This window comes from Pelodiscus sinensis, chromosome 29 (genome assembly GCF_049634645.1).
Source record: "Pelodiscus sinensis isolate JC-2024 chromosome 29, ASM4963464v1, whole genome shotgun sequence".
Taxonomy (NCBI): Eukaryota; Metazoa; Chordata; order Testudines; family Trionychidae; genus Pelodiscus; species Pelodiscus sinensis.
Genome location: NC_134739.1, coordinates 1,820,785 through 1,844,677, shown reverse-complemented (window position 1 = coordinate 1,844,677; position 23,893 = coordinate 1,820,785). Strand labels below are relative to the sequence as shown.

At 58.6% G+C, this 23,893-nt stretch overlaps 3 protein-coding genes across 7 annotated transcripts in view; all 3 read left to right on the top strand.

Annotated features, from left to right (window-relative positions):
• The first annotated feature begins 235 nt into the window (after positions 1-235).
• On the top strand, positions 236-3,593 carry GH1 (growth hormone 1). Its single transcript, XM_075911405.1, has 4 exons — positions 236-440; positions 874-990; positions 1,662-1,823; positions 3,292-3,593. The coding sequence occupies exons 1-4, from the start codon at positions 357-359 to the stop codon at positions 3,490-3,492; spliced, it is 564 nt and encodes a 187-aa protein (XP_075767520.1). The 5' UTR covers positions 236-356; the 3' UTR covers positions 3,493-3,593.
• A 1,298-nt stretch (positions 3,594-4,891) lies between these two features.
• On the top strand, positions 4,892-15,496 carry RDM1 (RAD52 motif containing 1). Of its 3 annotated transcripts, XM_075911245.1 has the most exons (7): positions 4,892-5,023; positions 5,420-5,599; positions 6,383-6,505; positions 6,866-7,028; positions 7,403-7,501; positions 10,209-10,297; positions 15,215-15,496. In XM_075911245.1, the coding sequence occupies exons 1-7, from the start codon at positions 4,928-4,930 to the stop codon at positions 15,320-15,322; spliced, it is 858 nt and encodes a 285-aa protein (XP_075767360.1). In that variant the 5' UTR covers positions 4,892-4,927; the 3' UTR covers positions 15,323-15,496. The 3 variants fall into 3 exon arrangements, with proteins under 3 accessions (XP_075767360.1, XP_075767361.1, XP_075767362.1); XM_075911246.1 differs by lacking the exon at positions 6,383-6,505; XM_075911247.1 differs by lacking the exons at positions 7,403-7,501; positions 10,209-10,297; positions 15,215-15,496 and having other exon boundaries at positions 6,814-6,953.
• Positions 15,497-15,646: 150 nt separating this feature from the next.
• Positions 15,647-23,893, top strand: part of LOC106731892 (leucine-rich repeat-containing protein 37A-like) — a 55,964-nt gene continuing 47,717 nt past the window's right edge. Inside the window, exon 1 of one of the 3 annotated variants that reach the window (XM_075911244.1) lies at positions 15,647-18,321. In XM_075911244.1, coding sequence (XP_075767359.1) covers positions 18,185-18,321 — 137 coding nt within the window. In that variant the 5' untranslated portion in view covers positions 15,647-18,184. The other 2 variants (XM_075911242.1, XM_075911243.1) reach the window with 2 other exon arrangements.

Sequence of the window (23,893 nt, the reverse complement as noted above, 5' to 3'; positions counted from 1 at the left end):
CTGTGAAGGCTAGGACTATAACCAGCTTTAAAAGAGAGCTAGATAAATTCATGGAGATGAGGTCCATTAATGGCTATTAGCCAGTACGGGTAAGGAATGGCGTCCCCAGCCTCTGTTTGTCAGAGGGTGGAGATGGAAGGCAGGAGAGAGATCGCTTGATCAGTACCTGTTTGGTTCACTCCCTCTGTGGGCAGACAGGACGCTGGGCCGGGTGGACCTTTGATCTGACCCAGTCTGGCCGCTCTTATGTTCTTAACGCCCCCCTTTCTTTTGCAGGGCCACGTTTTTCCCCTCTGCTCTTGGCTGCCATCATCCTGGGGCTTCAGCTGGCCCGGAGGGGAGCAGCCTTCCCCACCATGCCGCTCTCCAGCCTGTTTGCCAACGCCGTGCTGAGGGCCCAGCACCTCCACCTGCTGGCTGCTGACACCTACAAGGAGTTTGTGAGTAGGCGGCCGGGCGGTGCCACTGGGTGCGTCTCCCCAGGGCTCCAAACTCACTCCTGTGCCAGTCCCCACAGCCCCCCAGTCCCTCATGTCCCCTTCCCGCTAGTCTCCTCATTCCCCAGCCCTCCCCCTCATTCGCCCCTCCTGTCCCCTCGGGGAGCTGGCGTGACCGTTCGCTCCACCGCCCAGGGCAGCCCAGCCCTTCCCACCCGGCCCCACTGCCCCCGGGAGACGAGGCCTTGCCGTGGCCCCGGAGTCCGCGGTTCACACAAGGGCGCGCTGCTGGCCTGGCTCCTCGGGGACGCTCAAGGGACGTCGCACGCTGGTCAGCGCCTGGCCGGCTCCTCAGGGACCTGCCTGCCATCCCCCCAGCCCCTGCTCCTTTTCCCTCCTCGGGCACAGGGCTCAGTGTCTTGGGACATTCCCACAGGAGCGCGCCTACATCCCAGAGGAGCAGAGGCATTCCAACAAGATTTCTCAGTCGGCATTTTGTTACTCGGAAACCATCCCAGCTCCCACGGGCAAAGACGACGCCCAGCAGAAATCGGTACGTTCCCGGCACCCGGCAAAGCCTCTCGAGAGGCGCTCCGAGCTGCAGGGGACGAGGGCGCCAGCCCGGTTGGCGCCTGCCGGGACCCTGCCGTGGGCGAAGTTGAACAGGGCTGGGGCTGCCCAGGCTGGAAGAGGAGACTCTGAGGACCCAGTTTCCTCCAGGCAATGTCCCCCCAGCATGGGGCTCGCGGAGGCTGCTGGCTCCCCTCGCGCCGGGGGCGTTTTTCTGAGCCGGTGTCCTGGCCAGATTCTAGGCTGGGGACCAATCGGTCTCTTGAGAGGCCCTGGAGGAAGCGGGGGGGGGATTCTCCACATGGAGCCTGAGGCCACGTTCCACGCCTGTGGGGCGGGGGGGTCCGGCCTGGGCAAGGAGCGGAGAGTGCCCGGGGCGCGCAGCGCTCTGTAAGCGACAGACACTGCTCCCTGCATCACCCCCTCGCCCCAGGGGGGCCCGGCTGCCTCTGCGGTGGGAGAGCGAGCGTAGCAAACCGCAGGGCCGGAGGGCTCGGGCGCCTGCTGTCGCACAGAGGAGAGTCGCTGGCGCTGTCCGGACGGCTCCTGTCTCGGTCTGAGCGAGCCGGTCTCGCACGTCCTGCCAGTCCCGCTGGGGGAGGTGCAGCGCCCCCTTGCCAGCCGCGCCAGGACCCCGATTTCCTTTCCTTTCAGGACATGGAGCTGCTTCGCTTTTCGCTGATTCTCATCCAGTCCTGGCTGAGCCCCGTCCAGTTCCTAAGCCGGGTGTTCACCAACAGCCTGGTGTTCGGCACCTCCGACAGGGTCTACGACAAGCTGCGGGACTTGGAAGAAGGGATCCAGGCTCTGATGAGGGTGAGCGGCAGCACGGGCCACGGGCCAGGAGCTTTCTTGCGGGCTGGCTCAAGGCTGCGGCGTGAGCTCCCTCAGGGACCCGGGGCCATCCCAACTCCCCCTCCCCCGCCCCTCCCACCCCAGAGCAGCCTCCTTCCTGAGCAGAAACGTGCGGCAGCACCTCGGTGGGTGCCAGGGTTTTCCCTGGGAACTAACATTGGAGGCTGTGCTTGACTGACAGGAGGACCAGGGTTGGGAAACGACTGACAAGGCTCCATGATGTAACTACTGAACCACGGGGGGGGGGGGGGGGGGGTCACGGTGTAGAGATACAGACATTTAAAAACCAAAACAAAACGCTTCCCTGCACGCACGACACCCGAGAAGAGCTGGGTTCTTTCCAAACTATCATCGAACAATATTGGAATAGGCTCCATCTGCCATGGAAGAGGCTCGGGAAGGGAGCTTGCTGTAGCCCCAGGCAAGATGCTTTAAGTCAGAGCCGCTGTAAACACGCTCGACCACATTTTACAAAAAGAAACAGAAGTGCAGAAAATCGTCAGTTGCAGCTTAAAAAACAAAACAAAAAAGCAGCAGCTGATTTACGAGTCTCCAGGGAATCTCGTTGCCAGCCCAGATGCCTTAGGCTGGTGTAAAATTCCCCCTGGGGGCACCCGGTTCTCCGTGCCCTTCCACCTGTGCGGCACTCCGCCCTGGCTGCCGGCGACCCCGGGACATAAGCGTGTGCGCCCCTGCCCTGAGACACACGTCTTCCATCCCCCGGGGTGGCATTTACAGGAGCAGACGTCCCACCCAGTCCCTGGGGAATCAGCCCAGCTGGTGGGTGGTGGTCCTCCTCGGAAAAGTGGCTTTCTGAAAGGCGGACGTGGTTATGGTCTCTCAGGGACGCTGTGCCACGCGTGTCACTTTGTACGGGGGGAGGCTTCACGGCCTGCACCGCAGGCTGCCTGGGCTCTGAGCGCCAGACCTGCAAGAACATGCAGGCAGTGGTCAAGTGGGATTTTCAGAAGTGTCTTGGGAGCCTATGGGAGTTAGGTACCTACATCCATCTGCATCCCCAGGACCACGAAGTCCTGTGGCCCTGGTCTGCTTGGGGAAATGTCTGTGTTGGCACATCAGCTCTGAGCAGCAATGCGGGACTCGCCTCCTTTACGCGAGACAGGAAACTCTTGGCTGGTGTAACGTGGGGGGCAAGTTGAGCCCCATTGATTTGAAACGTATGCAGGGCTGACAAGAGCCTTCCCTGGGGGCTGGAGGGAGCAGGCTCTCGGCCCTCAAAAGGGGCAGGGCCTTGGGGCCAAGGGGCAGGGCTGGAGCTAGCCATCCGCGTGCAAACATGCTGAGCCAGCTCTGGTCCAGGGCCTGAATGCAGCTTTCCATGCCTGTGCAAGCCCCTTCTTTGGGAGCGCACAGGCAGGGAGGCACCCAAGAGCGTGTCCCTCCCATCTAAGCCGCCATGTCCCTGCAGGAGCTGGAAGACGGGAGCCTTCGGGGCTTCCAAGTCCTCAGACCCACGTACGAGAAGTTTGACGTCAATCTGCGGAGCGAAGATGCCTTGTTAAAAAACTACGGCCTGCTGTCCTGCTTCAAGAAAGACCTGCACAAGGTGGAGACCTACCTGAAACTGATGAAATGCCGGCGCTTTGGAGAGAGCAACTGCACCATCTGAGGGCAGAAAGGCCGTCCCGTTCTCCCGGTGCACGGACACCTGGCGAGGTAGCGTCTCCTGCCTGGGTGCCCCCTTGAGAGACCTCAGAGGCTGACGTGCCTGTCAGCGCCCATACCCTCCCACCCAGCTGTGGCGTCCTGGAGGGGCTGCGTGCCGCGTCCTTTTCCCTCCAGAGAATAAAGAAGCTACCAGCCCAGGGCTGTGCCGCAGCGTCTCATTGCAACGCAAGGGGCGACCGTGGGAACGTTTCCATTGGATGGAGGGGCCTGGCAGCTGAGCCGTGAGCTCACCAGGATGGGGCTGTGGCCGAGGGCAGTGGGGGCCATGGGCCAGGGCGAGGGAGCACAGGCGAGGCCAGGTGCCCGCCATTAGCCTACAGTAGTTACTGAGGCAGGCCACGGAGGGCATGTCTACACTACAATGCTCTTCCAAAATACCTTACATACACAGCAGGCAGTTCCTTGGAAATAGTGTGGAAATACTGTCACGCTGGAGGACTTCTTACTCCGACTCCTGGGACCCTCTTTGTAGAGGAGGAAGGGAAGTGGGAGGAGGAGCGCTCTATTCTGATATAAGATACGCAATTGACTCATAGCTTATTTTGAGTTAAGCCCTGCTGTGTAGACACACCCAGGGAGCCCCCCTCACATCCACCCCTTTTCTTCATGCATAGCTCTCACTCTCAGGGCCCTGCTCACCGTGGCCACAGGAATCCTTGTGCAGCCCAGCGTGAAACACCATGGCCCTGAGGGGGGTGCCGTGCCCTGGGATTCACCAGCCCCATGCGTCCTGGTGCACACAAGTGTGATAGCATGGCCCTTGGGGGTGCATTGTGCCCTGGGTGTACTGGCCCCATCTGTCCTTGTGCATCCCTCAAAAGGGCACGTCCTATCCTGGGGTGCACCAGCCCCGTGTGTCATAGAATCATAGAATCATAGGACTGGAAGGGACCTCGAGAGGTCATCGAGTCCAGCCCCCCGCCCTCAAGGCAGGACCAAGCTCCGTCTACACCATCCCTGACAGATGTCTATCTAACCTGTTCTTAAATATCTCCAGAGAGGGAGATTCCACCACCTCCCTTGGCAATTTATTCCAATATTTGACCACCCTGACAGTTAGGAATTTTTTCCTAATGTCCAATCTAAACCTCCCCTGCTGCACTTTAAGCCCATTACTCCTTGTCCTGTCCTCAGAAACCAAGAGGAACAAATTTTCTCCTTCCTCCTTATGACACCCTTTTAGATATTTGAAAACCTGGTGTCCTTGTGCACCAGGCCCGGAGAGGGGTGCAAGGAATGGGGGGGCCATGGTAGGAAGGGGAGGGGGCGGGGCTGGTCCAGGTGAGGGAGGGGCCTAGGGGTGGGGGGAGATGGGGCCGGCCTGATGTAATCAGGGGGCGGGGCCAGCTGCCAGTCAGGGGCGGGGCTGCGGCCGCATGGCGCGCGCCGGCCCGGAGCTGCTGGGCTTCCACGTGCCCGCGGGCGGCGCGTCCCTGCTGGTCGGGGGGCTGCAGGCGGGGCCGGGCGCGGAGGTGAGACGGGGCGGGGCCCGCGGGGGGCGGGGGCTGCGGGGCGGGATGATCCGCGGGACGCGCCGCTGCAGTTTGGGGCGAGCCCCGGGCCCGGCCGCCACCCCCCGGGGGCCCCTGCGCTGCAGCAGCGAGTGCGAAACAGCTGCCGGGGCAGGTCCCCCCTCGGCTGCCGCGTCTCGTGCAGGCTGCCCGGGTGCCGGTTCTCGCCCCGCCTGCCACGTCCCGCATTTCTCTGGCGTCAGCGCCTCGCCCGCCTGCCCGCCCCCTCCAGTTAATTCACGCCCGAGGCGCTTGGTGCCGTGAGGGGGGTGCTGGTGGGAGAAGTGCTGCCCGAGTGGCAATGAGGGTCCCGTGCTGAGCCTCAGTGTCCTGAGCGCCGCCCTTTGCTCTCTGCAGCATTCCCTGTTTTCAGCGCTCTCCGCCTTTGGGCTGCTCTATTCCCTTCGAGTGCACAGAAGCGCTGCCGTCGCGGGGCCTGGGTATTATGCCTTGGTCAAGTTCTACTCGGCTAGAGACGCCAGCCGGGCCCAGCGAGCGTGCAACGGGCAGGGATTATTTCAGAGCTCTCCCCTCAAGGTAAGAGTGAAAGCTGGGCCAGCTCCCCTGGCTGCCTGGGAACGGAGCCACCCGCAGCCCCCGGGATTGCCATGTGATGGACCCTTCAAGGAGAGGTCCAGTCGCAATTGGCGACCTAGCAATCCCTTTGGCTTTGAGGCCTCTGACCCGGCGGCGCGCACGTGGAGCTAGCTGCTGCGTGTTGTGTGTCGTTAGTAAGCAAGGCCACCTGGTCCCTTCGGACGTGCACCCAGCAGACTGCTACTGAATTCCTTCGCGTGGCTGGTGAGAGGTGTGTCTCGAAGGCTGGGGCAGGCCGTAGGCTGGGGCCTTGGGAGGTCTGCGTCAGGGCCCAGGGTGGCGCTGGCCCAGGGGCTGTACAGAAGTGGCTGTAGTGTCTTGTCCGTTTGAGGGGAGGGCTCGTGATCCTGGAAGGCCTGAATCCGGAAGGCATGTGGTGGGGCTTGCTCCCCTGCCCAGATCCGCAGTAAACGATTCCCTTGACTTCTGTTCTCTCTCAAGGGGCGTCTGTTATGCTAACGCCACTACTGCTCCTCTCGGAACCAGTGCTTCCATGGGGGGACTGCAGGCCTTGGCCCGCAGTAGCAAGGCACCACTTGCCATGTCCCAGAACCGCTGCTGCCTCTGAGGAGGACAGGGACTGGGGAACCCGGGGCTCTCAAGGCTGTGGGACCCTGGAGCGCTCTGCGTCCGGTCGTACGGCGCAGGAAGAGCGCCTCCCGGGAGTACGCACAGCTCCCTGCCTGCAAAGCAGCCTTGTGTCGCCCTTGCTCTTCCGGGCAGGTTTGCATTTGCACCAGGCAGAAGGTCTTTCAGCAGCAAGGCCATGCTCTGAGGGGTTACAAGTGCAAGGAATTGGCCAATTACTACCTGGGCTTCAATGGCTGGTCGCACCGGATCATCACGGTAGGAATCCCCTTTGTCCTGTGTTCCTGCCCTCCCCAGATCTCCCCTAATGGGCGCAGTCTCAGGCAGATAAAACTAGCCCTGGGAGAGCCCAGGCCCCCTCCGCCTCCCCCTCCCTGCTGTCACCAGCTCCAGCCCGAGTGCCGTCCTGTGGGTGCTAAAACACCGGCCCTGCGCCCCCTCCCCAGGGGAGCCAGTCCTGAGCCCACAGGCAAAGCTCCTTTCCCATAGTGGGGGGGGGGGGGGAGATTTGCTCAGCCTGCTAGTCAGCGCCCGTGTTGGTGTCCCTGGCCTTGGCAAATGCGCAGGGAGAGCGGCGGCCGAGCCCACGGTGATGGCTTGACAATCCGACTCCTCCAGCTGCAGAACATCTCTGGGCTGGACCTGGAGAGCGAAGAGCTGGGCGGGTTGCCCCAGCGGCAGAGCCTGAAGTACCTGTGCGTCGTGGAAGTGATGCTGCGCCATCATGGGCTCTGCCCCAGGGGGCTGGGCGTGGCTGAGGCCCATGTGGAAAATGGCCAAGGTAGGTGCCCATTGCTCACTGATGTCAGTGTGTGTTACTCCCTCTGGGCAGAGCCTCAAAGCGCTGGGCTAGTGCGCTGCTGTTGGACTCTGCTTCGATCGAGAGTCTGCAGTGAGGCTGCGTGCTCCCTTGCACGGCCAGGTATGCCTGCCGGAGGCCTGGGACTGGAGTTATGGGCCTTCTGCCGCTCCATTCCCTCTCCTCTCTGTATCTTCCCCAGTAAATAATCTTCCCGCCAGAGTAATGCAGGTTCCGGGGGAGCGTTTGATTATCAGAAGGAATGTAGCTCTGCAAGGCGCTCTTGGTGCTATGCACAACCGTCCTGTTTGCAAATGTCATCTTTGGAATAACACGCGGCCATTTTTTGTGTTTAGATCCCCTTGAGCTTGTCACAAAAACAGGAAATGTTCAGAAACTGGCAGTCGAGAAAGCTCTGGCGAGTGCATTTCAGAAGATCCTTCTCATAGTTTTAGGTAAGGCGTCTTCATGCGTTGATTGTAACTATCTGGGAGCTGTGCCTAAGAACAGGTGTGTTGTAGCTTTCGTGATAGTGAATAGGAACTGCTATAAAAAAGGTTTCTCAAAAGTGTTGCTTCGGGTCGAAAGCTTCCTCGTTCGGTCTCAGCTCAAAGTTTAAATTTGTGCGTGTGCAAAGTTTACACCAGACAAGTCAGCCATTTGTCAGCTGAGTGGAAGGAAAAATATACTTGGTGTTTTGTAAAGGAACAAATGGGTATTTTTGATATCGAGAGAACTGAAACAGCCGAATGACTGAAAGCATGGAAACTTTCAAGTGCAAACCCTGCATTAATACAATGTTACGGTTGTAAATTTGAACACAAATTCAGGATTTGAAGGAGTTAAGGCTCCAGTCGGAACATTAACCAAGCCACACGGATACATGTTACTTCTGATGACAGGCTGGCCTTTGCTGTCCCTTGGCTGCAGTGAGATGCCCTATCTCTCCATGGCTAGATCTACACTGGCACCCTTTTCCGGAAATGCTTAAAATGGAACAGTTTTTTCATTATAAGTATTTCTGGAAAAGCGTGTCTACATTGGCAGGGTGCTTTTCCGGAAAAGCACTTTTTCTGGAAAAGCGTCCGTGCCAATTTAGGTGCGCTTTTCCGCAAAAAAGCCCCGTTCGTCATTTTCGTGATCGGGGCTTTTTTGTGGAAAAGACTACTGTGCTGTCTACACTGGCCCTTTTCCAGAACAGTTTTTCCGGAAAAGGACTTTTGCCCGAACGGGAGCAGCATAGTTTTTCCGGAAAAATGACAATTTTACATTAGATCATCATTGCTTTTCCGGAAAAGCAAGCGGCCAGTGTAGACAGCTCGCAGCTTATTCCGGAAAAGCGGCTGCTTTTTCCAGAATAAGTGGCCCAGTGTAGACACAGCCCATGTGTTTTCATTATCGTCTGTCTCTAGGGTCTATCTGGATACCACCCGAGTCTCCCCTTGGCGCTAGGGCAGTGAATCGGGGCTGTTGTCAGTACCCGACTGGCTGCGGGTGGAGCTGCGCTGTGCTGACGTGCTGCAGTTTCTGCAGGTGCGAGCTGGGGTCTCTGTGCGGGCGCTGGAGGTCGCCCTCAGCATCGCCAAAGGGGAGTGTTTTCAGACCGACTTGGGCTGCCAAGCCCTTGGCCCGGCTTTAGAATTATACGCTAAGTGCCTTGCCCCAAGTTGCAGGCCCGGCGTGGCAGAGCCTGGAATCCAGCCCAGGCCCCCGAGTCCCCTCGCCCTGGCCAATGCGTACGAATAACTGTGCTGGCTACGGGGCCCCAGAGGGACACGCCGGGGCCCGTGCGCTGAGACCGAGCGCCTTTCCTGGGCTGCCTGTGCGCTCCTTCCCCCATGTGTGGCCAGGGCCGGGGAGGGCCCTCTCCAAGCGAGGCGCTCCCGAGGGGCATGCCTGGGGGTTTCAGTCTTTGTCCATGAGCGTAGAGCTTAGCCCTGCTGCTCTCCCCTGCATGGGGGCGTGGAAGGGAAGGTTTGTGGAAGGGCATTTGGGCCTGACTTGCGATTAGCCATTGGATCGTGCACACGCCCGCCTCTGGTCTAGGTGCCTGGCTGGTGGTGCCCATCAGTACTGTGTCCACATGAATAATCTGAAACATGCACTGAATCCCGGGGGAGGGGGAGTTGCACTTCTAGACACAGTCGGTCTGCAGTCTTTCGGGTGTTCTGGGCGGAGGAGTACGTCCCTCTGAGGCCCGTGCTCAGGCCCTGATACGGCAAAACCTTAAGCATGGGCATAAGTCCCAGGAAACGGATGGGATTGAAGTGAGTCCCTAGGCGCACTTGGCTTCACACCGCTGGCTTAGACGTTCCAAATGGCGCTTAGGCCGTGTCTGCATCGCAGCGCCGTGCCGGCAAGTCACCGTGTGCAGACACAGCGGGTGCCGATAGTTCTGCTGCCCTGGGCCACGGTCGCTCAGCTGCCAGATTCACTTGTCTGCACTGAGGGCTTAGTTGTGGTTCATTGTCGTTGTGCTGTGTAACTTTGTGATACAGAGCAGGTCTGAAGTGGGTTTCTGGAATGAAATGTCTTATGGGCTTCCTGCTCTCCGGCCTGGCACTTCTCCGGAGGCCGGTAAATAGCAAGCCCTTGTTTGACTGGTCCCTGCGTTTCCCGTCTCTGCTTGGCCTCACAAGTGCCTTCTGCTTGCTGCGGAAAGCAGACGCTCCGGGGCAGAGCAGGGCCCAGAGTGTACAAAGATAAAATGATCCTGCTCCATCTCTGAGCTTTCTCACTGCCAGTACAAAGCAGGATGATACGGCTCAGTCTGAGGATGTTGAGGCGGGTGCTTGGCTGATCGTGTAGTTGGTACAATTTGAACATTTTCAGCTGTAGAGCTGCAGTGGGGGTAGCTCCCTGAGTCGGTGTCAGCTGGGCCTGAGCAGTCCGGCTCGCGCCGGCTCTGGAACCACTGCAGCCCCTCCTCCCCCTTCCTCCTCCCCGTGCACTCCACAGACGGTGCTGGGGGACTGGCTCCCACTCCTGCTTTCTCCCACCCTGAGGCAGCAAAGGGAGGGGGAAGCGAGTATTCAACTGCTCAGCGAGTTGTTTCCATCCCTAGCTCAGTCCGGCCTTCACAGCGTGTGGGATCATTCTGAGGTCAGTTCTAGAGTGGGGGGAACACGCCTGCCTCATTCTCGTGTTGCATCCGTGTTTCAGAGAACGGGAAGGTGGCTGTGGAGTACAACGCTGCCCAGGAAGAACCCATCGACTCCTTCACGGATGAGGAACTGAGAGGACTTGTTCAGGTAATCGGAGGCTGCTTTGTCTTGCGCGACAGGCGCTTGTTGCTGCACTCCGAAGGGAGCAGAATGGGCGGAGCAGCCTGCCGCCACGGGCAGCAGCAGGAGGGAATGGAAACGCCAGCTTGCCCTGGTATCTCTCCTGAGCCCTGCACGTGGAAACTGATTTCCAGTCATCGTCTGTCTTGCCCATGAGCGGTGGCCGTTCCCGGTCCCTGTCTAGTGCACCTAGGCGATCCTGGGGTGCACTTCTTCTGGCCACGTCCTACAGTGCGGCTGCTTGTAATCAAGTCCTGGAATTATCCAGGACGTGGAGATTTTAAAACTTTATGTTCTTGGTATCTTTGTAAAAATCCATCATTTTGCAAATAGCAAGGGAGACACTTGGGAGGCTGAGGAGACCCTGTTCTCAGCCACATTGCATAACTCCTGACAGAGCCCAGGCCCAGGCCTCCTGCACTGGGTGCGAGCAACCCTCTAAGGTCGACACAAATGAGTCTTTAGAGCCATTCTAAAATCAATCTCTCTCCTTTGGGTGGAACTTTATCTCCTCCCTCCAAGGCTAAAAGCAAAGAGTGAACAAAGGGGTCTCAGCAAACTGGTGCAACAGATGAAAATGAGTGTGAAGTGCAGAGTCACGCACCCTGGAGAAAATAATCCCAAGTGCACATACCAGATGGTGGGCCCTTGAGCTAAATGGACTGAAGACAGACACTGGAGTCCTTGGGGATGGTTCTCTGAAAACGTCCCCCAGGGTGCAGCGGCAGGCAGAAAGGTGAACAGATGTTGGGAATCCTGAAGATAGCAATAGAGAACAAGGTATCACCATGCAACTATAGGCTGAACCTCTCTGGCCCGGCATGATTGGAGTCCGCCGGATGTCCCCTTCGCATGGGTGTGGCCAAGTGCCCCACGGTTCCATGCAGTTTGTGCTCTGTTCTGTGCTGCTGTTTAGCTCTAACTGACCCCTAAAAGCCCAGCGAGCCGTGCTGCTAGCTAAGGTTGACCTCCCGTGGTCTGGTTAATTCTGTGGTTCGGAACCGCTCAGGTCCTGAGGGTGCTGGACTAGAGAGGGTAACCTGGATCCCACCCCTAACAAAGAGATGGGGAAAGGTGCAGAAAAGGACTACGGAAATGACGAAGGGTATGGGGCAGCTTCACCGGCTGGACCAGTTGAGTTTAGAAGAGACGTGATGAAGGGGCGGGTAGGATGGGGATGTGGCCTTTCACGCCGCTATGGAGGAAGTGAATAGGGAAGTGCTATTTACCATTCACCTAATGCAAGAACTAGAGGTCACCTTATGAAAACGAGCAGCTGCTTGGCTTAAACCAAACAGAACTTCACACAACGCAGTCAGCCCGGGGGACTTGTTGCCGGGGAACTTGTGAAGGCCAATAATGTAACTGGGTTCAAGTGCGGGTCCCTTAGTGGCTTTTGGTCAGGAATGGCAGAGATGTAGCCCTACGTGCTGCATGTTCCAAAGCCACAAAAGCCGGGACTGGACCGGTGCGCCGGAGCCCTTGGTAATTGCCAGGCTCTGTTGTTCCCCCTGAAGCATCTGGCACAAGCAGGACGTGGGAGGAAGAAAACTCTCCCTGTGCCGGCCCTTGCTCCTCGGGAAATGAGGGTTACAGAAGTCGGAGTGAGAGGCCCGTTCCTTCGGAATGATTTTGAAGTGAAGGGTTTGCTGCGTGGACACAGACTCTGCTACTTCCACAAGAAGGAACAAGAAGACTGTTTATATATCAGAAGCAAGAGGAAGACCCAGGACAGGGCAGGCCCATTGCTCAGTGAGGAGCGAGAGACGAGAACAGGAAATCTGGAAACGAGAGAGGTGCTTAATGACTTCGTTTCAGTCTTCCCCAGGGAGTCTGATGATAAAAGAATGCCTGACACAGTGAATGCTAGTGGGCATGGGGCAGAGTTAGAAGATAAAATTAAAAAAATAAAATAAAAATCACTTAGAAAAGTTAGATGTCTACAAGTCAGCAGGGCCTGATGAAATGCGTCCTAGAATACTCAAGGAGCTGATAGCGAAGGTATCTGAGCCATTAGCTGTCATCTTTTGAAAAATCATGTAAAACGGGAGAGATTCCAGAAGACTGGAAAAGGGAAATAAGAACAACCCAGGAAACTACAGACTAGTCAGTTAAATTTCTGTGCCAGGAAAGATAATGGAGCAAGTAATTATGGAATCCATCTGCAAGCACCTGGAAGATAATAGGGTGATAGGTAACAGTCAGCATGGATTTGTAAAGAACAAATTATGTCAAACCAATTTGATATCCTATCAAAGCTAATGAGCCTTGTGGATAAGGGAGAAGCGGTGGACATGGTATACCTAGACTTAGTAAGGCATTTGATATGGTCTCACATGATCTTCTTATCAATAAACTAGGCAAATACAACTTAGATGGGGCTACTATAAGGTGGGTGCATAACTGGCTGGAAAACTGTTCTCAGAGCATAGTTATTAATGGTTCACAATCCTGCTGGAAGGGCATAACAAGTGGGGTTCTGCAGGGGTCTGTTTTGGGACCGGCTCTGTTCAGTATCTTCATCAATGATTTAGATGATGGTATAGAGAATATGCTTAAGTTTGCAGATGATCCCAAGCTGGGAGGGGTTGCAAGTGCTTTGGAGGATACGGTCATAATTCAAAATAATCTGGACAAACTGGAGAAACAGTCTTAGATGTAAATAGAATGAAGTTTAATAACGATAAATGGAAAGTGCTCCACTTAGGAAGGAACAATCAGTTTCACACACACAGCCTGGGAAGCGACTGTCTAGGAAGGACGACTGCAGAAAGGGATCTTGGGGTTATACTGGACCACAAGCTAAATATGAGTCAACAGTGTGACGTTGTTGCAAAAAAAGCCAACATGATTCTAGGATGCATTAACAGGTGTGTTGTGAGCAAGATACGAGAAGTCGTTCTTCCGCTCTACTCTGCACTGGTTAGGCCTCAGTTGGAGTATTGTGTCCAGTTCTGGGCACCGCATTTCAAGAAAGATGTGGAGAAATTGGAGAAGGTCCAGAGAAGAACAACAAGAATGCTGACAGACCTATGAGGGAAGACTGAAAGAATTGGGCTTGTTTAGTTTGGAAAGGAGAGGACTGAGAGGGGACATGAGAGCAGTTTTCAGGTATCTAAAGGGTGTTATAGACAGGAGGAGGGGAAATGTTTCTCCTTGGCCTCTGAGGACAGGACAAGAAGCAATGAGCTTAAATTACAGCAAGGGAGGTTTAGGTTGGACATTAGGAAAAACTTCCTGCCTGTCAGGGGGGTTAAACACTGGGATAAGTTGCCTGGGGGAGTTGTGGCATCTCCATCTCTGGAGATATTTAAGAGCAGATTAGAGAGACCTCTGTCAGGGTTGATCAGATGCTGCTGGATCCTGCCATGTGGTCAGGGGACTGGACCTGATGGCCTCTCGAGGTCCCTTCCAGTTCCCGTGTTCTAGGATCCCATGACCTAAGCGTGCAGTGTAGACACAGCCTCTGAAAGCGGGGGGGGGGGGGGGGAGGGCATGCAGGGAATGATCCATTCAAAATGCCTCCCCTCCCTGGCGGCAGGTACCAATGCGACCTGTTTGAGGGGTCTCTGTGAACCTGATGCTCTCGAGGTGCGGGTGGGCAGAGCGGTGTTGTCGTGATGACACCGGCCGGGCAGGGCGTGTGCTAGTTCTGCATCTAAGCCAGTGGCGGGGGAAGTGCTGCGCAATTGGCGTAGGTTATTGTTAGTTAAGGAAAGGTTATGGCTCTCCTGCTGCCTTGTTCTCAGTCTAATTTGGGCTCTCAAACTCATGGGCCATCTACAACCTGAGCAGTTCTCCGATCCGGCCCAGCGGCGGCTGCCGGCGTGCATGTCCCTGTGGCCCCGAGGCGTATGGCTGTCCCTGAGCCCAGCCCTGCTCTGCCCTCTCCCCCCATTGCACCCCTCCCCTTAAGCTCCCTGCCCAAAGGGACGTGTCCTGGGAGGTGGTGGCATAGCGGACTGCTGTGTGGGTCAGCCTCCCGGTGGCTCCCACTGCCATGGGGAGTGCTGGGGGCCACGGCTAAGCTGAGGCTGGGGGACCATCCCATCCACAGGATGGTTGGGGTGGCTGCTGTGGAACCCCCCCAAAGCACAGGGCGGCCACCTGAGCCGTTCTCTGGGACAACTCTGGACACGTGTCCCCCATGCCACAGCCACGTGCCAGCAGCGGGAAGCCGCTCTAGCCCGCTGTGTTGCCCGTGCTGGTGGGAGCCCATGGGGGAAGGTTAAGTCGCCTGTGGATGGCAGGTGGGCCATGGGGATACATGGGATTGGGGGGGAGAGGACATGCATAGACTGCTTCTGCCCCTCCCCTCCTTCCCCCTTAAGCTCTGCCAGAGGGGTGCCCGCTGGCCTTCTGGGAGGGTTTGAGGACTGGCCCTGGCCCTAAGGTAAACTGAGCTTGAGCCCCCCGCTCTAACTCTTCCTTGCCATTGCACCTGTCAAAGGGCTTGGCGTTGGGGGAATCGATTTAATCACAGTCAATGGGAAGCGTGTGGTAAAGCCAAGAACAAAACCTGGATCGGATTGTGTCCTATGTTTCAACCCGAAAATCTCCCTCCCTTGGTGGCGTGTGGGATTTGAACTAGCAACCTCTCCCTCTCGGGACGTGAACCACTGAGAGCAACGAGCCAGCTTGGAGGAGAGTCCGCAGGGGAGCTTCCCTTTGTGTAAGGGAACGAGCAGAGCCGCTGCCTGCCCAGAGTGGGAGAGCTGACTTGTCAAGAACACGGGGAGGGAACCTGTCAGGATTCCAAGCAGGGCAGCCGTTTCCTGTGGTCGGACCAACGCACCGTGGTTCATTCTGCATTTCCAGGAGATGACACAGGAAGTTGAATATTTGGTGCTGAGTAGCAATTACACCCTTAAATTCTCATTCCAGGTCAATGACTTGTCCTTGGAGCAGCTGAACGTCAAGGAAGAAGAAGAATCCCTGTCGGATTTCAGTTTTGATGAAGAGCAGCTGCTGGAAGGGAGACAGTCCAGTTAGTGCAGCTCACTTGTAGAGTATCTTGGGTCTTACAGTATCTTGGAGCGTTGCTCGGGAATGGAAGCAAAAGGCTCTAACATTGCACATGCTAAATGTTTCAGATGTTTTGTTTTCTGATCAGAGGGTACAAATAAATCGTTGCTGTCTATTGTTGCTCAAGACGGATGAACCTAACTAAGGATCCCCAGTTCATTCCTTTTCTCATGGACCATGAGAACATGGGCAGTGCCTGCATTGGCCTCCCGCCTGGTCGTAATGCTTGCAGCTCTGCAGTCAGCTAGATTGTACTCACGTTTCATGCTGCAGGGTTTCAGCAGGCCAACCTACACGGGGCAGGCAGGAATTCTTTCCCCGGTGCACCGTCTCAGAGAGCAGCAGTGGGTGGGTGCCCAACCACTAGGAACCTTAAGTAGCTGCACAACTTACACACCTAAGACAAAAATTCTTTAGCTCATGTAATCTCCCCAGCCAGTGGCTGCGAGATAAAAGCAATCTGCCGGTGGCCCCTTTCGTTCCATTAACCTGCGGTCAGGCGAAGTCGGTGCAGGCTCTGGGAGGTGCAGAAGGGATGGGGGGGGGGGTCAGGCTCTGGGATGGAATTTGGATTCCAGCGAAGGTTTGGGGTGCAGGCTGTGGGAGGGGTGCTGGGTGCAGGCTCTGGAGTCGGACAGTGGGTTGGGGTGCAGGCATGGAATGGTTTGGGTGCTGAGGGATGTAGGCTCTGGGAGGGAGAGAGTGTGGATGTGGGGTGTGATGCTTCTCTGGGCCAGCTCTGATAAGCAACCCTCCTTAGGCTGCTGCCCAGGGCTTGGGGGCAGAGGTGGACAGTAACTAAGCATAAATACTTTGGTACAATACTCGAGTACATTTTTTTGATATTTGGGCTTAAGTAATTTCTTTTTGTGATACTTTGACTTTTACTCAAGGGGTGCATCTAGACTGGCAAAATTTTGCGCGAAAGCGGACGCTTTTGCACAAAAACTTGCCAGCTGTCTACACTGGCCGCTTGAATTTGCGCAAGAGCACTGACTTTGTAATGTACAAAATCAGTGCTTCTTGCGCAAATACTTTCACACTCCCGCTCAGGAAAAAGCCCTCTTGTGCAAAAAAGCCCCAATGGCCAAAATGGCGATCGGGGCTTTCTTGCGCAAAATCGCGTCTAGACTGGCCACGGATGCTTTTGCGCAAAAGCATCTGTGCTGATCTAGATGCGCTTTTGCGGAAATACTTTTAACGGAAAAACTTTTCCATTAAAAGTATTTCTGCAAAATCATGCCAGTCTAGACGCAGCCAAGTAGTTTTTTAGAAAATGTACGTCTCACTCCGCTCCCGTTGCCGGCAGCGCTTAGTTACTCGCGACTTTCAGCACCCGCTGGCAGCGGCGCAAGCCGGCATTCTGATTTGCTAAAGCACAGCCGCATGCCCAGAGCATCCAGTCGTCAGGCAGTGACTGGTTTTAAAGTAACCAGGCACAATGACCCTGCCATGAAGAAGCCTTCCTGAGGAAGAGGGGTTTTTGTTCAGAAAGGCGCCGTCTACACAGCGCTTTTTTGCACAAAAACCTCTTCCGCAAAAAGGATTAACATAAGAACGGCCGTACTGGGTCAGACCAAAGGTCCATCCGACCCAGTATCCTGCCTGCCGACAGTGGCCAGCACCAGGTGCCCCAGAGAGGGTGGACCGAAGACACGATCAAGCGATTTGTCTCCTGCCATCCCTCTCCAGCCTTTGAGAAACAGAGGCCAAGGACACCATTTCTATCCCCTGGCTAATAGCCTTTTATGGACCTCACCTCCATGAATTTATCTAGCTCTTTTTGAAACTGTTAGGCTATGTCTACACTGGCAGGTTCTTACACAAGAGCATCCATGGCAGTGTGGACACTGTCTTTCAAATGCTCACTCAGTTCCTCCCTATTTGTCAAAACTAAATCTGACCCCTAGCTGCTCTCTCCACGTTCTGAAATAAAACAAATCTCCTCGAATGTGTTCCAATGACTGTTTGGATAAGCTGTGCTCTGTGTTATTTTCCCATCAGATGTCCGGGTAGTTGAAGTCCCCGGTTCCCACCACATCCTGTGCTTTGGAGATTTTGTTTTAAAACAGCCTCATCCACCTCCTCTTCCTGGTGAAGTGGTCTGTATTAGACTCCCTGCTATGACGTCACCCTGGTTTTTACCTCTTCCAGCCTCACCTAGGGTACGGCTAGACTGTGAGGAACTATTGGAAAAAGATACGCAAAGTGTGCTCCGCATTTTGTGTGTCTTTTTCCGATACTTTTGTCGGAAGAAGCTTTTCCGAAATGTGGCCTGTCTAGACTGGGCCAAATGTCAGAAAAAAACCCTCTTTCGAAAGCCCCCTTCTTCCTCGCGGAACGAGGGATACAGGGGCTCCCGAAAGAGCACCTTTTCTCTTCTGCAAAAAAAAACGGAAGAGCAAATGTGTTCCTTGGATGCGGTGGAGTTTTTTCCCAAACCCCCTCTCTACACCCCTCCCCCCAGCAGTCTAGCCGTACCCCTAGAGCCTTTCAGTAAATCTGTCTCTTTCCATCTCAGCCTCAGTGTGTGTGATAGACATGGCAGCACCTCCTCGCTTTTTTCCCTGCCTGTCCTTCCTGAGTAACTTGTACCCTTCCATGCCGATATCCCAGTCTCCTGCAGTATCCCCCCAAGTCTCTGTGACACCGACTACGTCGTGTACGTTTTCTGGGAAGCAGAGATGCACCTTTCACTTGTACAGTTAACACCTTTGTCTGACGTCTTGTGGCATCCACACTTGAAAAGGGCTGCTGCAAACCAGAAGGCTGGGGGAAGAGGGGTGAGGAGGGCTGGGAGCTCAGGCGAGAGGGCAAATATGCAGCTAGATGCTTTTCTGTGGGGCGTCATTTGTTACTGCTTGCCCCGCAGCATGCAAGGCCTGGGGAGTGACCCGTGGGCAGTGCAGCAGGCAGCACCTGAGAAGTGTCGGGGAAGGCTGGTCACAGAGCCGGGCGGCTGTGAGGTAAACCTTTCCTTAATGCCCTTCCTTTGAGTTCCCTTCGGTCTCCAGTCTGCCTTCCCCACGGCAATCAGCCCATCCCCCCAGAGGCAGGGCAGCAGCCTAGACACAAAGGGAAAACAAGTGGATGGTGCAAAGGCTCTGAGGCCACCTAGCCCCATGCACGCTGCTGCCAGCTCCGTTTTCTGGGGGGGCGGGTGCACGGGCCCCTCACAACGAGTGCCACTATCCCCCCGTCCAGGGGCCTCGGCCGTTTCTTACCCTGACTAGAAGGGGAAGGGACAGGCCCACGACTGCCCCACACTCGGCCCTTGTCCCTCACCCCCAGGCTTCCTTGCCCCTTTTCCGAGAGTCCCACCCGAGCAGTGCCCAGTCCCTCCCCAGCCCAGGGTTGGGCCCTGGGGGCAGGGCCATGGGGCTGGGGCCCCGCTGCGCTGGGGGCACGGGCAGGCCGTGGCCGTTGATGGGGCCCGGCCCGCGGGGCCTCGGGCAGGCGCCTGTGGTTGCTTGGTAACCGCGGGCAGCGGCCGCCATTCTCCCAACCTCCGCTGGGCCCTGATGAGTGAGGCGGGCGGGGGCCCTGGCGCCCGCCCCCCCCGGGCCCCGCCCCGGCCCCCGCTGCTGCTGCTCCTGCCGCTGCTGGCGGCCGCGGCCTCCCTGGCCGGGCGACACGGCAGAGCCTGCCCGGCCCTGTGCCGCTGCCACCGGGGGCTGCTCAACTGCAGCCGGGCTGCCCTGCCGGCCGGGCGCCTCCCCGCCGGGCTCCGCCGCCTCCCGCCGCCCGCGCCCGCCGCCCGCAACCGCACCTTCCTCTTCCTGTGAGTACCGGGCAGCCCCCGCCACGCACAGCGCCCCCCCAGGGCAGCCCCCACCCAGTGCCCCCCCCGGGGAGCCCCCGCCACGCACAGCGCCCCCCCAGGGCAGCCCCCACCCAGTGCCCCCCCGGGCAGCCCCTGCCACGCACAGCGCCCCCCCAGGGCAGCCCCCACCCAGTGCCCCCCCCGGGGAGCCCCCGCCACGCACAGCGCCCCCCCAGGGCAGCCCCCACCCAGTGCCCCCCCCGGGGAGCCCCCGCCACGCACAGCGCCCCCCCAGGGCAGCCCCCACCCAGTGCCCCCCCAGGGCAGCCCCCACCCAGTGCCCCCCCGGGCAGCCCCCGCCACACACAGCGCCCCCCCAGGGCAGCCCCCACCCAGTGCCCCCCCGGGCAGCCCCCGCCACGCACAGCGCCCCCCCAGGGCAGCCCCCACCCAGTGCCCCCCCCGGGGAGCCCCCGCCACACACAGCGCCCCCCCGGGCAGCCCCCGCCCCCTCCAGCGCCCCCCCAGGGCAGCCCCCACCCAGTGCCCCCCCCGGGCAGCCCCCGCCGGGCAGCCCCCGCCACGCACAGCGCCCCCCCGGGCAGCCCCCACCCCCTCCAGCACCCCACCGGGCAGCCCCCACCCAGTGCCCCCCCCGGGCAGCCCCCGCCCCCTCCAGCGCCCCCCCGGGCAGCCCCCGCCCCGTCCAGGCCCACCCCCCGGGCAGCCCGCGCCTCCTCCAGCGTCCCCCCAGGGCAGCCCCCACCCAGTGCCCCCCCCGGGGAGCCCCCGCCACACACAGCGCCCCCCCCGGGCAGCCCCCGCCCCCTCCAGCGCCCCCCGGGCAGCCCCCGCCCCCTCCAGCGCCCCCCCAGGGCAGCCCCCACCCAGTGCCCCCCCGGGCAGCCCCCGCCCCCTCCAGCACCCCACCGGGCAGCCCCCGCCCCGTCCAGGCCCACCCCCCGGGCAGCCTCCGCCCCCTCCAGCGCCCCCCGGGCAGCCCCCGCCCCCTCCAGCGCCCCCCCGGGCAGCCCCCACCCAGTGCCCCCCCGGGCAGCCCCCGCCCCCTCCAGCGCCCCCCCGGGCAGCCCCCACCCAGTGCCCCCCCGGGCAGCCCCCGCCCCCTCCAGCGCCCCCCCAGGGCAGCCCCCACCCAGTGCCCCCCCGGGCAGCCCCCGCCCCCTCCAGCGCCCCCCCAGGGCAGCCCCCACCCAGTGCCCCACCGGGCAGCCCCCGCCCCGTCCAGGCCCACCCCCCGGGCAGCCCCCGCCCCCTCCAACACCCCCCCGGGCAGCCCCCGCCCCCTCCAGCGCCCCCCCAGGGCAGCCCCCGCCCCCTCCAGCGCCCCCCCAGGGCAGCCCCCGCCTCCTCCAGCACCCCACCGGGCAGCCCCCGCCCCGTCCAGGCCCACCCCCCGGGCAGCCCGCGCCTCCTCCAGCGTCCCCCGGGGCAGCCCCCACCCCGCCCAGCGCCCCTCCAGCGCCCCCCCCGGGCAACCCCCACTCCGTCCATCTCCCCCCCGGGAAACCCCTGCCCCGTCCAGCGCCCCCCCTGGGCAATCCCCGCCCCGTCCAGCTCCCCTCCCCCGGGCAACCCCCACTCCGTCCATCTCCCCCCCGGGAAACCCCTGCCCCGTCCATCGCTCCCCCCGGGCAGCCTCTGCCCCGTCCAGCGCCCCCCCCCCAGGCAGCCCCCGTCCAGCGCCTACCCCCGGGCAGCCTCCCTCCCCCCCCCCCCGAGGCGTCCCCCGCCCTGTCCAGCGCCCACCCCTGGGCAGCCCCACCCCTGTCCAGCTCCCGCCCCTGCCCCATCCAGCTCCAACCCCCTGGGCAGCTCCCACCCCTGGAATCTCCCAGTTCCTGGGCAGCCCCCGCCCATGCAGCCTCCACCCTCTGGGCAGCCCCCACCACCTGGTCATCCCCTGCTGCTGCCAGCCCCCCCAAGCAGCTCCCACCCCCTAGGCAGCTCCCAGCCCATGGCAGTCCCCACCCCAGGCAGCTCCCTTCCTCTGGGCAACCCCCACCCCTGGGCAGCCCCGCCAGGGCTGTAACTGTCAGTGTATCACCACATCCTGCCTTTACCGGTCTAGCTCCCGGTGTAGCTACGCCCTTACTCCCCAAGGGCCTTGCCAGAGCCTGCTGGTGGTGGCTGTGGGCCTAGGAACGCCCAAAGCTCTGGGGCGCAGCTGCTGCAGGTCACACCAGGGCCTCTGGCAGCTCTGGGGGCTTGGCAGCACAATGACAGTGAAAGCGATTGTTCAGGCTGCTGTTCATCGGCATCCCTGCAGCTCTGGAGTGCCAGGCCCTGTACACACACACCGAAAAGCTGGGCCCGGCTCATGGGGCTCCGTTTGCCCTCGCTCCCCATCGCCTCACCTGCATTGTGGAAAGCAGGACTTTCCCACCCCTCAGGTACACCCAGGAGCAAAAGGCAAGGCAGATAAAACTGTCTCCAGAGCCAGGCAGGGCGGAGGGGGGGTCGCACTGTTCTCCCTGTTCTAGAAAAGCTACTTGTTTAGTGGCAGCACCCACGACTCGTTCTGTGATGCCGTACCGCGGTCACATGCCAATCCGCTTCTCCCAGGCGCGCACACACACTCAACGCAACCCAGAAATGGAAGTGATAGGAACTCCCATTATCCACACCTGCCCCTGGGATGGCTGGAGCCATTGCCCTGTCGCGGTAGCACATCCCAGAGGAGGGAGGGAGGGGAAGGTTGTAACAGCTCGGAGGAGGGTGCTCCAGGACGGGCCTCGGCGGTGCACGGGGGCACTTGCTGTGGGCCAGCAGGAGGCGGTAGGCATATCCATAGTACACTTGCCCACCATGTTCTAGGGATTGCTCATGCAGTGGTAGAAATCATAGAACCATAGAACTGGAAGAGATCTCAGAAGCCCATCAAGTCCAGCCCCCTGCCCAAGGCAGGACCAATCCCAACTAAATCAACCCGGCCAGGGCTTTGTCAAGCCGGGACTTAAACACCTCTAGGGATGGAGACCATCCCAGTGCTTCACTACCCTCCTAGTGAAATAGTTTTTCCTAATATCCAACCTGGACCTCTCCCACCTCAACTTGAGCCCATTGCTCCTTGTTCTACATCTGTCACTACTGAGAACAGCCTCTCTCCATCCTCTTTGGAACCTCCCTTCAGGAAGTTGAAGGCTGCTCTCAAATCCCCCCGAACTCTTCTCTTCTGCAGACTAAACAGACCCAAGTCCCTCAGCCTCTCCTCATAGGTCCTGTGCTCCAGCCCCCTCATCATTTTGGTTGCCCTCTGCTGGACCCTCTCCAATGCATCCACATCCTTTTTGTAGTGGGGGGCCCAGAACTGGACACAATACTCCAGATGTGGCCTCACCAAAGCCGAATAAAGGGGAATAATGACATCTCTGGATCTGCTGGCAATGCTCCTCTTAATGCAATCTAATATGCCATTAGCCTTCTTGGCTACAAGGGCGCCCTGCTGACTCATATCCAGCTTCTCATCTGAGAGAAACGAGACCTCCTGGGGTAATGTGGCGGAGGGCTGCCCACAGGACATTCCCCAGAGCTTCATCTCCTCTAGTTTCTAAGGTTCCAAACAACGCAGCATCCCAGGACATGAGCCAGGGCCTAATGCAGCTCCCTGGTGTGACCTTTTCTCTGATTTTCACCCTTCATTTTCTCCTTCCATTCCCCAGTGTTGTACCCCCATGCTGCATGGTGCTTCTCTAGCCTTGGTGTTAACACCCTGGCAACGTTTGTCGTTTTTCCTCCGTTAGTCAGCGTTTAGCAGGCCTGCGGAGTGAGTGTGGCCGCCAGCATTCAGGGTGCGTCCTCACTGCCTGCTTTCAGTCACTCGCAATTTTCTGAAACTTTCACCTCTTAAGCTAAAAGTTACCTGCTCTGATCTCTGCCCTGGGGTATTTTTATTTTAAATTCTGATCAGAAACAGTGCTGTCAATTTTGAGAATGAAGGGATTGAAAAAAGAATACTTTCTCCACTTAAAAAAGGCAAAATCTTTCCTGATTTTCCCCCTTGTTTGAACAGTTTCCAGTCACAGTGGCTGGGGGTTGCCAGGTGACATTTGCCCTGGGAACAGCTCTCAGTGAGAAGAAAAATGGATGCAAGAGACAGACACAAATTAAACTAATAAACAGACAAAACTCCCTGTAACGATGCGTTGGGGTCCCCCACCTCCTGCACCCCCAAAATGGCACGAACAGACTCCGCCAGCCGGGAGAACAGAGGGAGTTTATTGCTTCTCCAGGATACAGCCCAGCACAGATGTCATCTGGTTACAGGGCAGGCCTAGGATGCCTCAGCCCCCCCTTGATATGGGGAGAGGGCCTCGGCTTCTAAACCCCCCAGCCTGTGGCTGAGGCTGCCTCCTCCATGCTCCCAGACAGAAACTAACTCACTCTTCTCCAGCCCTGCCCCCCAGCCAGGGCAGCATCCACCTTCCTTTGTTCCTCTCCGGGGGGATGGCTGGTCAGACAGGTTGAGAGATCCCTTTGCATAATGACTCATCCTGTTTTGCTGGGTCGTGGTACCCACGGCAGCCATTGGGGTTACCCCAGAGCCAGCAGCATAGAAACCAGCCAGGTACCCCCACTACGTCACACTCCCTCCCGCCCCAGCCACCCTCACTGGAATCCCATGGAGTATTTCAAACTTCCCATTGAGATTTGGATGAAGTTTTCCTCTCTGATTTCCAGGATCTCAAAGATTCAATCCAGGCATTGTGGCTGGGAAAGAGATGCCGAGATGGGCAGGTGCTGTAGTCTCATTTAGC

Excerpts from the sequence above, each read along its gene's own strand:
- RDM1 (XM_075911245.1), top strand. The coding sequence starts at position 4,928 with ATGGCGCGCGCCGGCCCGGAGCTGCTGGGCTTCCACGTGCCCGCGGGC. Across the intron at positions 6,506-6,865 it reads GGTCGCACCGGATCATCACG|CTGCAGAACATCTCTGGGCT; the intron begins GTAGGAATCCCC and ends CGACTCCTCCAG. Across the intron at positions 7,029-7,402 it reads CCATGTGGAAAATGGCCAAG|ATCCCCTTGAGCTTGTCACA; the intron begins GTAGGTGCCCAT and ends TTTTGTGTTTAG.
- GH1 (XM_075911405.1), top strand. The coding sequence starts at position 357 with ATGCCGCTCTCCAGCCTGTTTGCCAACGCCGTGCTGAGGGCCCAGCAC. Across the intron at positions 441-873 it reads CTGACACCTACAAGGAGTTT|GAGCGCGCCTACATCCCAGA; the intron begins GTGAGTAGGCGG and ends ACATTCCCACAG. Across the intron at positions 1,824-3,291 it reads GGATCCAGGCTCTGATGAGG|GAGCTGGAAGACGGGAGCCT; the intron begins GTGAGCGGCAGC and ends ATGTCCCTGCAG.